This window comes from Thunnus albacares, chromosome 5 (genome assembly GCF_914725855.1).
Source record: "Thunnus albacares chromosome 5, fThuAlb1.1, whole genome shotgun sequence".
NCBI lineage: Eukaryota > Metazoa > Chordata > Actinopteri > Scombriformes > Scombridae > Thunnus > Thunnus albacares.
Genome location: NC_058110.1, coordinates 21,655,481 through 21,670,099, shown reverse-complemented (window position 1 = coordinate 21,670,099; position 14,619 = coordinate 21,655,481). Strand labels below are relative to the sequence as shown.

The 14,619-nt window shown below is 39.9% G+C and overlaps 1 protein-coding gene across 1 annotated transcript; it reads right to left on the bottom strand.

Annotated features, from left to right (window-relative positions):
* Nucleotides 1-1,255: 1,255 nt before the first annotated feature.
* On the bottom strand, nt 1,256-3,145 carry bhlhe23 (basic helix-loop-helix family, member e23). Its single transcript, XM_044352039.1, has one exon. The coding sequence runs from the start codon at nt 2,658-2,660 to the stop codon at nt 1,977-1,979; it is 684 nt and encodes a 227-aa protein (XP_044207974.1). The 5' UTR covers nt 2,661-3,145; the 3' UTR covers nt 1,256-1,976.
* Between the last annotated feature and the right edge of the window lie 11,474 nt (nt 3,146-14,619).

Genomic DNA, 14,619 nt, shown 5'->3' with positions numbered 1-14,619 from the left:
CTATGGCTTAGTTTGTGTAGAACAAACACAGACGTCAAATGAATTTAGTTGATGTGTAGATATAAGAGGAGTAAAAGTAACAGTTTGTTTTGGTTTAGGAAAGTTTCAAAATGAATACGGCAGATGGCTGCATGTTAATCACAAAATCACTCAACTTTGTGGACTGTCAGTTGTGAAAAAAGATTATTTACTGGCCTGTTAGAAAAAACAATGTGATAATAATTCAATACTACTATATGGATTATACTGGAAAATAATTGTCACATCTCCGGTGTTAATATACAAGCTACAAATACACTAAACATCTATTATTGTCATAAAGTTATAGGTGTTTTTATTTACACACAAAATATCTAAACAATATAATGATTATCTGAAAAAAGAGCCACAAAAGAGCAGCAACTTCAATGTTGCAGCCAAGTCAAATTCTGACCAAGAAAGTGTTAGTTTCCAGGTAAAGGTGACTGCTGTCAGACAGATAAAGACAATCAGAGACAAAGGAAACACACACTTGTTTTCAGCGATATAAATATCACAACACCATTAATTTTCTGATGCTTCTCTAAATTCATCCACTCCATCAACCTGCAAAAGAAAACTGGCCCTGTAACGTTCACTGAATTAAGTCAAGCAGGGAGACAGGAGTTGAAATCGTGTTAATAGCTGTCCAGGGTATAAGAGCCCGCCATGGAAGCCTGCAATCACCCAAATACCCAGAGACAGGTCCTGGGTGCCCCGGGCGGCTCTTGCACCCTTCCCCTCAGCACCACCGACCCCACTGCGTGCCAAACGGGCCCCACCAGCCCCACTGAGCTCATTTAGACCTATCTCTTCATGTCAGAGGCTTCTCATGCAAGAAAAGAAAGTTGCCAACTCATTTTTGGGAGGGCCACTCACAGGATGAGAGCTGGAAATCATTTTAGCAGCGTGAGATTTGTGTGATTCACAGATTTGTTAGGATTTGTCCATGAAGGGCTACGTTCTATTTCACTTATCATCTTCACATTTATTTTAAAAATCACATCTTTTGAGTTTTGTGTTAAAAGTAGATTCCTTTTCAGTCACATATAATGTCCACAACATGACAAGCAAAAAGAAATATGTTTGAAATAATAATTTTAGATAATGAACCTTATATAGGCCTATATATGCAATTATAGATGCTATTTTCAGAAGTGACTTATTTGTTTTTAAATGTGTGCTTAGTGTAAAAATGTAAAGCTGATAAATGGCCATTGAAAGGAAGCAAACCGAGTCCAAGCATAGATATGTGTTTTAATTATAAAGACATATAAACAATATATGAAATCCATGTTGCAACACAACCAAAACGCTTCTTCAGTGTATAGGCTGTAGTTATATAACCATGAGTATAGCCGGGTTTGGAGTTAAGTAATTTTCCACAGTTGTACAATACAATCATGTGAGATGTGCAATAACTTAAAAAAAAACAAAAAACAAACTCGTCAATACATCGTTTCAGAAAATATATCAGCCAACATCACATCATTTGATTTTTTTCCCCCCACATAGCATCAGTACAGAAAAAGGGAAGTCCTTTCATAATTGTTGTGTTAAATCTAAAAGTCGAGATTGGGTCGCATTTCTTGGCATTTACTTATGCGTGTTGTCGTTGTTGAATGTTGCATAGATTACAAATGAGAGTTTATAACAAAACGTTTCTAGAAATTTACCAAAACTCATAATTTGGACATGGCCTGTAGTCTCTGTTAAACGAGAAAGTGACAGGTGTGACTTCATCCTATAAGAAGGCCTAAACAGTTTATTTCCTATGTAGCGTCTGTTCAATCTGGATGAAACATTGCAGTATTATTACTTAACCATATTTTAAGATTATGCATTAGACTAAAACTGTTTTTTTTTCTCCACAGAATGATTTAAAAATAACTAAAGTGGGAGGGAGACCGACGTGGGTGCAGTATAGGTAAAAGTTCAGGAAAGAGAATTAAACCAAATCAAGGCTTGTCGTTACAGTGTTTGAAGAGACTCGACGGTGTCCCGGAATAAGTAGTGCACTTTTCAGCACAGGTGGCGAGTGCAGAGCCCGAGAACGGGTAGACGGCAGCCTGTCCAAAGGGCGCCAGAGCGGTGGGGATTGGTGAAGTTATGGTCTGTCCCTGGTTCAGATACGCCACCAACCGCCTCATCTCCTCCAGAGCCTGAGCCTGCATGAGGATATAGTTCTTGGCCAGGAGGAGAGTGGCTATTTTGGAGAGTTTTCTCACCGAGGGGCTGTGGGCGTAGGGGATAACGGCGCGCAGGCCGTCCAGTGCGTCGTTCAGGTCGTGCATCCTCCTCCTCTCCCGGGCGTTGATGCTGAGCCGCAGGGACCGCTGCTCCTTGGACTTCTTAGCGAGGGGCCCCCCGGGCTTGTCGTCCCCAAACGACGAGCCCCTCTTCCGGGAGTCCAGCGAGTCGAAGCCATCCTCGTCGTCGCTCGTGTGCTCCCCGCCACTCTCGTTGGACTTCGCGGTCTGCCCGGAGAGGAAGTCGGTGGCCGGTGTGAGCTGGAACCGGCCGGGACTTCCAGCACCATGGCCAGCGCCAAACCCGAAGGCTGACTGTCCGTAGCGCTGCGTCAGGTCGAGGAGCGCGTCGTTGCTGATGGACTTGAGCAGATTCTCTTCGCTGACATTCATGTTTTCTCTTCCAGAGCAGATTCTGACCAGGAAAAGTCTACTCTTCCGTTTTTTTCCCTCTATCCTATCTTTTTGTTTTGAAGACTGCAGGCTGTACTCACTAGTTCTCTCCAAGAGTTGCTGTTTTCTAGGAGTTCCCTCTCTTCCCTCACTCCTTTCCTCTGTCAGTGCTGTGACTCTTCAAGAAGGAGGCTGTGAATCTGAAGCTGAGCCTCTACATGCATTCACCTCCTCTGTACACTGCGCTCCCCCCTTGTTGCGCGCATAGCCCACGTTCAACAACACTTCTCTAATTGTGCTCGGTGAGACCGGAGCGCTCGTGTCCCCCCTGGTACAGTCGGTTTCCTCTCGCGCGTCTCCTTGCCCTCCCTTGCCTTGGGCAGATTGTGACTCGCGCTCTGCCCTGCTCGCAAGTTAGTAGGAGCACGAGGCCCGCCGGGATTATCTGCCCGTCCAATCAGGGGGGCGTTTTAATTAACTCGGGAAGAGCGCAGGTCTGCTCCCAATTTCAATCATAACGTGATAATAACAACGCAAACTGACACGCAGCCAAGCTGTGTCTGTACTGCATTATCTACCATATTATACTTGTTTGACTAAACATGGAGGTCTTGTGATACATTTAAATAAACTTGAATAAACTAAAATATTTTTATTTATTACATCATTGTGGGTATTCTGCTATAGCTTTAAAATCCAATCCACAAACAAACATGAGCACAATGCAAACTTTAATTTAGCAATAACAGACAGATAGGTGGATAAAAAAGTACTCACCAGTCTAGATCAGAGACACGTGGGGTGCAGAAGGGCACTGACAGGACATAAGGACTGTTGTGAGGTTTTTGAACATGTGATCTCCCGATTCTGCTCTTTCTTATCCCGACTTTTTGGTCTGGATTTGTGCATTTTAACAACAGTGACAGACAAGACATGATGACACCCTGGTTGTTATAAGACTATAGTTTCAGTTGTGCTGCCTTCTGTGGACAGAAAGCTTATAAAGGAAACGCTCCTGACCGCCATTCACCTTGCACGCTAGCAGAGTCAGCATTAGCACCAAATGCTCAGGGACAGATTACACTCCATCACCAATGCAGGTAATGTAGCACTTTATACTGGCCAGTCAGTGATTAGTGAAAGACAAATAGCTTAATTCAGTTTTGTCCCCTTCAGTAATTTTATGACAATATTAAAGGCCTACATATAGGTTTTTGCACCAAAAAACTCCAAGTACTTATTGGGACGCTGCAACAAAATATAGTGATGCCATGGGATATAAAAACTCTTATAAATTAAAACAATGTCACTGTGAACTCACTGCTGAATAAACCCCTAGGCTGTATCAACATCAGAGGGTAGAGAATCAGTAAACACTAACACTATCACAAACATCTTAACAAGTCTTCTTTCTATGTAAAATGTCCCCTGAGACTAAGAAACAGGTGTCTGACTGACTGGCACCAAGTATGAAACTTAAAGTGAAGGTGAGGCTGCCACTCTGTGTCCAGTATGGCACATTACACTGTATCATACACAATTATAATCTACAGCTCCGTTTTATGGCTTCTTGTAAGCTCACATCTCCTCACATTTGTATTCAATATTCTTGGGGAACTTTTGTTTAGGTGATGGTGCCACCTTGTGGACAAAGAAGCTAAAAAAAAAAGTTAGAATCCAGAAAATGCTACTTTGGGTGAGATACATTTTGTTGAGAATGTCAGAGATTTTGATTCCACTTGAAAGTCATGTTTTAGGCCGTCTGTAGTGTTGAGTATGTAGTGCTATAGCCCCCCTCAACTCAAAAATAAATGTTTTTTCTTATTGTTACTTAGAGGTTTGACCTTCGCTGTGCAGAAACAGAGTTTGACTTAGAAATTATGTTTACATTAATCAGCTAAAGGGGAAAAGTTTCTCTGTGCTCACCTCAAATCTCAGTTTAAGACGTGTGTCTGCAAGCATGATTTGTGACATCACAACTAGTTTGGAGCCAATCATGGTCCAGTATGCAACTTACACAGGTATGATGTGGAACCCTGAATCTTTCAGCATCCATACACTGAAAATGGACTTAAAGGAGACATCCTGTGTCCAGCAGTGTAAACATTTGAAATTAACAATATTTGCATATTCATAGATTCTGGGCTTTTCATCAAGGGTGAAGTGTTAGATGTGCTTTTTAGAATTATTGTTATTATTAAGTTATTTTGTGTCAAATCCATATCAGAAACATATTATTATTCAAAGCAGAGTATTTTTAAATGTCTTAAATTATGTCTATTGGGATTCTTTTAATAAATGTCTCAATAAGTGTCTTTCATTCAATGTAGATGAGATTACCATGAAAACAAATAAAATGGTTGTCAGACTTCTATTAAAACTGAAACACACCACTGATTAGCATTTAACTTATAATGACTTAATTGTTTAGCTGTCGTTGTAATTGCCTGAATTGCACTAAACTGAATGTGATGAATGTGATAATATTCATGAATGTAATTCACTACATACAGTCTGCATATCCCTTTGGCTCATTATATGACATCCTGACCTGAACAGTCTGTTGAGCTCTAAATCTGATTAACAGAGTAATGGTGGTCAAACAGTCATGCTTGATTTAATTGGTTTTAATGCATTTCAGTGCATTTAATACAGTATTTCTCTGTGGTCGTGTGTGCTCATCATCGCTGAAAATAGTCTAGAAGTGAAGCAGACAGCAGAAAAACACCAAGCAAGAACATAAACATTGTTGGATCGAATACTCAAGAAAAAGCACATATGAAAGCATTCACACAGGAGGAATCAATAAAAAACAGAGTGAAAAAAAGTTAGTAGACAACAAAGGTGTAAATTCATCGAAACAACTCATCAAAACAACTACCATGACGTGAAAACACACTCAAACAAAACTAGTACCAGAAATAAAACACCTACAACATGACAAAAAAAAAGTGTTTTCTTGAAATTGAAATTTATTTTGGTCTGTCAGTAACAATGAAAACACAACAAAAAAAACGCATAGGCCTTTCCATGGTAGATATTTTGACTTGTCAGTCAATTTGTTCCAAAAGAGTAATTGATTGCATAGCAGTGTAGCACAAGATACAAACACAATGTACACGAACAAAACATATAAATAAAAACATCAAATAAACATAAAATAATTATATTATATCATATTATTCCCAACAAAAACAGTACAACACAGCATAAATATTTTTAGACTTAACAGATGTAGACTGGCTCTATTATGTTGTGTATTGTATTGTCTTACAATACACAACATCAAACAAAATTTTCTAATATCCCTTCCATATTTATATAGACTTTCCTTTCTGATCACATTTTTTATGTTTGTGATTCAGACCTTTGAGGAGAGATTTGAAACATTCAGTCACAAAATGCTGTTGCACTGCTCTCTGTGGATTAAAATCTCCAGCTGATGAAAAACACAAGGTATGTCATCAGTTATGTCTGTGAATATGGCCAAAAATACAACATCTTTCAAAGTTTACATTCATAAAAAGCACAGCAGCAGTTGGAGCATGTGTTGATTTACTTGTTAAAGGACAGGTTCACAACTTTATGTGTCTTAAAACAACAGTCAGGTGCACAAATTAACATTGAAACAGGTTTTCCTCGCTGTAATCATTCCTCCTGTTCATACTGACCATTAGAAAAGCACCTCCAAATGTGCTTTCAGTGTAAGTGATGGGGGCCTAAATCCACAGTGTGTCCAGTCATTTTGTACAAATGCATTTAAAAGTTTATCTGAAGATTATATGAGGTTTCAGCAGTCTGAGTTAGTCAAATAAAGTGGATATCTTCCACAGTTACAGTCTTATTAGTAAAAAAATGTCCCTCTTTGTGTTCCAACAGACAGTGTTTTCCTGTTCAGCTGCAGTGGGAGGATGATAACAGTAAGAGAGAATTTGGCTCTGAAGATATTGACTTGATTTGACTAATTTGGATGACTAAAGCTACATATTCGCTTCAAATAAACTTTTAAATACATTTTTGCACAGAAGGAGGGCTGTGGATTTTGTCCCTGTTTACTTACCATACATTGAAAGTGCATAATGAAGAGATCTCTTACTGGCCAGTGTTAACAGGAGGAATGTTTACAGCAAGAAAAACATTTGTTAGTGTTCACACAGGAACCTGACTGTTGTTTTAGAACAGACTTGAAAAATTGTGAACCTATCCTTTAAGACTCAAAGGTGCATGTACAAGACTTTGGCCAGCAGATGGCAGAAAAGCCCATGAGTTGATAAAATACTTAGAACGCATGATGGACAATAGACTACAATCATATCAGTCCATAAAACACATTTAGAATGTAATTTTTGGTGATTTACTTATTTATGTTCACAGTCTTGTGTATAATATTCATGTTAATAAAAAAGCAATTCATGAAGGAGATGCAAAAGAAAAGCTTCGGTGTCTACACTGCCTGAGAGCCTGTTTAAAAGAAAACACAGGATGATTTAACATTTAAACTATTAAACTATTGAGTATGAAAACTATCCAGTGTGAGCAATGATGGTACAATTTTACCTCTCAGTCCATTAAGATCACCTCCCCTAGTGTTCAACTGACAGCACTGCACAGAGTCGACACCTTTTTCCAGCAGGACCAAGCACTAAAAGCTTCTGATTCACAGAGAATAGAAGAAACGCAAAAAAAAAAAAAAAAAAAGTGTCAACACACCAACTAATAATACATGATGCTTTTAAAGCCTGTGCTGCAGCTCTGTGTCGCCATGGCAACTGCAGGCTCAGCTGCCATACAATGGTGGCATACCACATTTTGGCTGTGACTGTGTGTGTGTGTGTGTGTGTGTGTGTGTGTGTGTGTGTATGTGTGCGGAGAGTACAGGCTTACATTGCAGTGACAGTGGAGCACCACCACGGGGCAGAAAAGTCTTTTCTATTGCTCTGAATCTGGTGTCATATTTGACAGGAACAATGCATGTGTGCCTGTACACAAACGTGTGTGTAAACCCATGCATGCATGTAGACACGTAGTCGCAAGCATCCATACTTCATATGTGCTGCGTCCTGCTGTGTCACCCTTACACTTATTTCATTTTGCTGTTAGTGTGGTCCTGTGATTGCAGTGGAATGAGGGCATTTTGTGGGAACAGTAGACACATTTTAACCAGTATTGACATTCAAAGTTACACCAGGTCTTGATTATTTCTAATATGTTGTATATTGGGACCCAGCAGGCTCCACATATGAGAGTTTTCTCTTCTGGCTGTTTCTCATATCCTAAATTTCAGCTGCACTCTCTCTGTCTAAGTCTGATTCTCTCTCTCTCACACACACATACACACACACACACACACACACACATGCATGCGCACACATCAAAGTGCCGCTCTGAGTAAAGATGGAACAGGCTCCTTTGATCTCTCCCTGTCGCCTCTGATTAATGTGTGGATTTACAGTGCAGACCTACAGGGACCTGGCAGCCATGACACCCTTCTGCTGCACTGGAATCTAGTTGTCCTCGCAACCAATCAGAACCCTTAATTTTATACATTGCTCCAATCATGATGCTTCCATATAGGCAACTACAAAAGAACGGCACAAACCCAAGATTCACACTCAACCTTAGACAACCAACCCAAAGTCTCTAAAATCCCTCCACTGTCACAAATCACAGCATACTCTGTACCTGCCCAATCAGAGAGATTTCACAAAGTCCTCTTTGCAAAGCGTTTCACCCCCAATCCAAACACAGTTACATGAGATAGCTGTTGATCGGTGTGGTAAATGTTTAAAACAGCCAGTCTTGGCAGTCAGTTGCACTAGTGGGTACAGTGTTGGTGTTTGGTGGGAGGTTTGCTGACGATGTCGGAGCAAATGTTGGAAAAATGTAGCATCAAGCATCAAAGGAAGTGTTTGCCTGGCACACATTGTACTTTGCGCATTGCACATTGCACCCACGTTTCATCATAAGCCAAAATAAGTAAGCAAAGTACCCAGTCTTTACTCTGTCTTTGCTCTTTTTTACCCCAATCCCCTCTCCTCCATGTCTCCCCTCACTTCTTATCTCTCTCCCTCCATGTTGTCTCCCTACACTGCAGTGCAATGCAGATTTTTCACAGGGTGGAGGTATGGTAGAGATAGGCGGGGTCCCATGAATAATTGTTGAAGATATTTTTACTCTGACCCACTTTGGAGTCCCTCTCGCCCCCCTTAAAGGTGCCGCAGCCCTACTCTGTCTTAAGTCAACATAGGATGTGAAAATGAGTGCCAAAAGTGTATGAACCAATTCACGGGTAAGTTGTGTGGTCTCAGCTGTCAAATTAATCTCTTCAGCCATCTAAGAAGGATTTAAGACTTGTTGATAACTCGTATTATCACTGAGCAAGCACAGACTCTACTTATCCGTATTCTCACAATAAATATCCACTCATCAGCTTTGTTGAAATTTTGGACTTGACATAAGAGATTTTCTGAAAAACAAAGTGTGGCCCTATTTCATACTCTATTCCATACATAATTCATTGTGGAAAGTAGAGAGGTTTGGGAATACGTACAAATAAATCTTTAAGTCCTCAAACAGAATTGACTATACTGAATATTGAGTTTTTTGTTGTGGACCTCCCCTCGTTGGTGGCTGGTAATACTAGTAAAGGCATAGTTACCTCCTGGTTAAAAGTTTACCTTAAAGGGGACATAACATTTGATTTCTGTCATGATGTTGAATGTCTGTTAAACATGGTCAGAGTTCCACAACATGAGGTTAAAGTATGTAAAAATGCTCCCTGAAAGTCAAAAGTCCAGGTTTCAGCCTTCTCTGAACACTCTGCTTCCCCATCCAACTGACGTCAGATTGGTTGCACATGCCCACAAATGGCCTCTTTCCCAGTAAATCACATTTCAGGCACTGCTAGCTTGTGATTTTCACTATTCATACACGCATTTATATTCAGGAACATTTCCGTCTTGCGCCTTTTCACACATGTGATGGTAATGCCAGAATAGATGGGGCAAGGGACAGTCCGGTAATTGGCGGCAATGCAACACTTATGGATGCCAACCGCTCAACAGAAGACAAATAAGGAGATGGGACAAGGGGGGGATGTCCGTGTACACACTGGAAGACATCTCATTATTTTCAGGAACATGGCGGGTGAGGAGCACTTTGTTTTTTTCCCACCTGCATTCCGTGAATACCTACCCTACTCTGTCTCTAATTGGCTAGTACTCTTTGCCATCGTTGGATAGGCTGGTTAGGTTTAGGCATGAGGAGATGAGATGAGATGGTTAGGGTTAGGGTAAACATATCAGAGTCAGAGCCAATCAGAGGCAAAGTAGGGGCGGGTCTTTGCAGAATGCAGGTGGGAAAAAAATAATGTGCAAGGAGCTCCAATGTTTTTGTAATGTGTTTAATATTAAACAAATTTGCAAGACACCAACAGAAGCATTGGCAAGGCAACCGTAAACAAGTCGCAGATTCAAATATGTCATCAGCGGAGTCTTGTGATTGGGTTGTTTCACGGTTAGTTTGCGTTGTCATCGCACATTTTTTTGATCAGATTTGGGCTCGAACATGTATGGATGTATTTGAGAAGTTGACATCTTGAGTAAAGAACATGAAAAAAGAAGTGAAATCCTGCTATTTTTGTTTACTATGTTTACATATAACCAAGTGGGCTCATCAGGAGGCTGAACTGAGGGGCTCCATGAAGAGCCAGTATAAGATAAAAAAAAAGAGTTTTTTGAACTGTAAATCATCCCCATAGGACTCTGAACTGAACTCAAACAAATCTTTCCTACTGAGACTTTTTCAAGTTTGCAATGTACCAGGTACTGGTACATACTGCTGCCAAGAAATAGCTCAGCTTTTAGTACCGAACTAACTTCCAGCAATCAAATGGGAATCATTCCAACCTTAAACAGTGTTACAAAATCACTTGAACACAGTGTGACAAAGTTTAACTTGTGGCTTTACCGTAGCTGTATGCGCTTGCTGCGTAGGTCATTCGTCACTACGAACCCGTATACTCAACTTGACCTGATTTGACTTGACTGCTGGTGATACAGCTCTCATACATACTCGCTTTTGCAGGCTCGCAGGCTACTTTTATTGTCTGTAAGTGTTAATTTTTTCAACAGATTGCTTTAAATACTTCATTTCCACATCATTTCTTATTTCTGCAACTGTCATGATACAGAACACATACATGTTAGTAGATTTTGTGTATTTACTGTAAACTAATAGTTATCAGCTGAACAGGTTAATGTAGCATAAATTACTTAACTTCAACTCAATACTGGTGCATCCTTTTAGCACGCCCTGCACTTTTGTTGTATGGACGGTGAACAGCGCCTAATACTTAAAAACCTGAACAACTCAGAAGTTTGATATATTTGGAAGTCCGGACCCATATATACTAAGGCAACATGACACTCAAACTTTCTGGCACCCAACAGTTTGAACCAGCAGCAGAAATCTTAGAACTGCAAGACTGAATGATGCAGCAGTGTGAACAGTGATATGATCGCTGAGGAATATACTGAAGTGCACTTGAACAGTGATATGAAAAATGAACTAACTAAACTATTCAAATCAAAAAAGTGATTCATAATTTTCACCTCCATACTGAAGTTGCTGAACTTCCTCCAGAGCTGAAAACAGAAGTTGTGACAGCCTTTGGATTCAAAACTCTCAGACTTTGAGGTAAACTGCATTGTGAAGGCCTACAGAATGTGAAAAAACCCAAAAAACATTGTATCTACTGTGCATCAATATTTATAAGGCTTCTCAAAACACATGCAGGCAAGTAACCTATCTGGTTATAGTCGTTAGCGTTAGCAATGAGCTAACGTCATCACTTTCCCCACTCTAGGCTAATGTTCGATTTGTTGCACATAGATTTGCTAACGTAGGTAATTTAAAATCCCATAAATACACTATGTTTCAAGGATCTTCTTCTGAGATTCTACGGAGTTTGATGTTTTGAGATAGTTTTGCTTGCTGTTGACTGGCAGGCTTCTTTTATTTCAGTTTATTATAACTTTGTAATAAAAGCTAAGCTACTTAAAAAAATAGGAGGGAGTAGTTAGGGTAAACATATTTTTTTGCACATATTTAGATGAGAAGGTCAGTACCACTCTCATGTTAGTACATTAACTATGGAGCTAGTACAATTTGAATTGCAATTGAAAGTGAATATGTGTCATTTTTGGAGCCCAGCATCCAGTCCTTGTATTACATCCATGCTCCCCCTGCTTTCATTCTTTATGCTAAGCTACACTGATTGATTCCCAGCTCTAGCTCCATTGTTAATGTATAGACATGAGATAGATGCTGAACCTGCCATCTAACTCTCGGCAAAAAAGTGAATTAACATTTTCCAAATATTATAATGTTATGTGTTGTGTGCCACCATTACTGCAGTCAAACTGAATGTCTTTAAAGGACCAGTGTGTAGGATTTCGTGAAGTGAATACCTCTCCCCTCACCCTCCCCTTCCAAGCATGTAGGATAATCTATGGTGGTCACGAAAGTCGTGAAAAATGCCAAAGACCCTCTCTAGAGCCAGTGTTTGGTTTGTCTGTTATGGGCTACTGTAGAAACATGTAGGTGCAACATGACGGTCTCCATGGAAGAGGACGTGCTCCCTATGTAGATATGAAGGGCTCATTCTAAGCCAATGAAAACACAACAAATCTTCTTAGTTTCATGGGATTATACACTAATTAAAACATGCTTATGAATATAATATTCCATTTCTGCCAAGTCCTTCCTGCTAGATGCTACTAAACTGACTGACTAAACTGTAGAGGCTTTTTAATATCAAAACTCTGTGTGAATTTGGTTGTGACTACAGACTTTGGGAAAAAAAACAAAACATTTATTTACCATTCATGTCCAATCCACAGTGTGGCTCTGAAAGTGCTGTGGAACTAAACCCAGCAATTACTTGCTAGCTTATGATTATAAATAAACAAAGTTTTTTTTTGGTTTGATTGCACTGTTGTCAAATGAACCCTATCATTTGCTAAAAATATGAAACACGTGATACTGTAAAAGTGGAATGTCACCAGGAAACATAAGAGAGTACCAGTGAATTAAGTTAAAGTGAAATAATGTCACAGAAAAAAACACCTGGCTGTCTGATAAAAAGTTAACTTTTAAAAAAATACATAAGCTGTATTTGGCATTTGATGACTATATTTGAACATGGAACAAGTTCTATATGATTTCCTGGACATATATCTTGATAAATTATTACAAAGTTAAATCCTTAATATATATCATGGTGCTTTACATATGTTTATGAGTGAGGTGCCACCAAACAGCAACTATCACACCTTGAGTCTGACGCTAATGCAGAAGTACGTCAAAGTGTAATGCTAGATGGCCGCTAGATGCTGGCTCCAATAGACTCCCATTCAAATAGCATCAACTTCTCCCTAGAAATACTATGTCATTTATTTTTTTCAATGAGTCATTATGGTCTCAATGACTAAATTCAGGGCCTCTAATAGGCTGCTGGTCATTTTGGAAATTATTGCTCTGTTAATAAGATTTGAAGACTTACAGTGGCTTTGATGTCTGCTAAGTGGGCGTTGATTGACATCTGTGATCGACAGTTCGATCACCTGCTGCTCTCCCTGACTATTGTCACAATATTTGGGATGTGATTTCAACACATGCCCTGTTGAAAGCAAAAATACAGAAAAAAATACACCACTCACCCGGTATCAGACTTTACTGAGGTGCTGGAGCTAAAAATTCCTTGAAGAAGGTCTCTGACTGAAAGCTCACTAATTAAAAAGATACTTGCACAGATTGGAGTGCGTGGATGCTTTTTTCATTCAGTTTGATACATGCCCTGTTTGCAAAATTTAGGCATAGGAAATGATATCTCTAGAAATAGCCACATGGTTATGAATGACCCATTATGGCAGATTCAGATTTGACATGGACTCTAACTAAGACTTTACACTTGACTTGAACTTGTATTTTGTGATTTATGAAGCATCACTGGGTGAAAGAGGCTCTGAGGTGATATATGCTCTTTTAACAGCGCTCCGTTTCAACACAAACACAGTTGTTCATAAATGGTTTATTTATAATGCAACAGTGCTGAACTCAGGCAGTCAGCCCCATCTTTGTGAAGGCTTTGAAAAACACAAAATAAGCCATGAGACATCAGATTTGAACAAACATTTCTGAAAAACTATTTTATTGCCAGTCAGATTTCAAGTCTTTGAATTTTGAATGTTAGTGAGCTGATTTCGGCACAGAACTCATTTTCCTCCCACAGCATCTTTATCATCTTCTGTTTCTTCTTCTTCTCCTACAATCTTATTCTTCGTCTCTGTAATGATTTTATGACATTTGTTTTCTGTCAAGGCTTTGGAAGAAGATAACTATACACAAAAACTCAAAAGAAAGGATATGCTATGAATGCAAAACTGACCTGATGTGTGCTCTTGTGCAAATTTAGAGAGATCTGACAGGTCCTCGCCAGTTTCCACCTCACTGCTTCTGTTATCTCGCCTTGCTTATCCCTTTTATCCCCAGCTCTGCTATATTTCTCTCTCTTTGTCTCTCTGCGCAATAGTTTCTCTTTCTGCCTCCATCTCTCATTCATGCCCCCCTCCACTCCCACACTCTTCCCCATATTTCACAATGTGAAAAGTCACCCAGAGTTTTCCTTCTAGGGTTTTTTTGCGGACAGGAAGTCCATATTTAATGAAGTGACTCTCTTGTTAAAATGCTTTTAAGTGCTCCTGTGCAGGGCTTCGGGCTGGAGGGGAGGGGAGGAGGCGGGGGCTGAGGCTTTTATTTATTCATTGGGCGGTTCAGTGCCTCTTCCCTGCTCCGGCTCTGTGAAGAAGGGAGAGGATTAGAGGAATGAATCCCCCCCCCCCCTCCCTGACACACACACACACACACACACACACACACATACACACCCTTCCTCCCT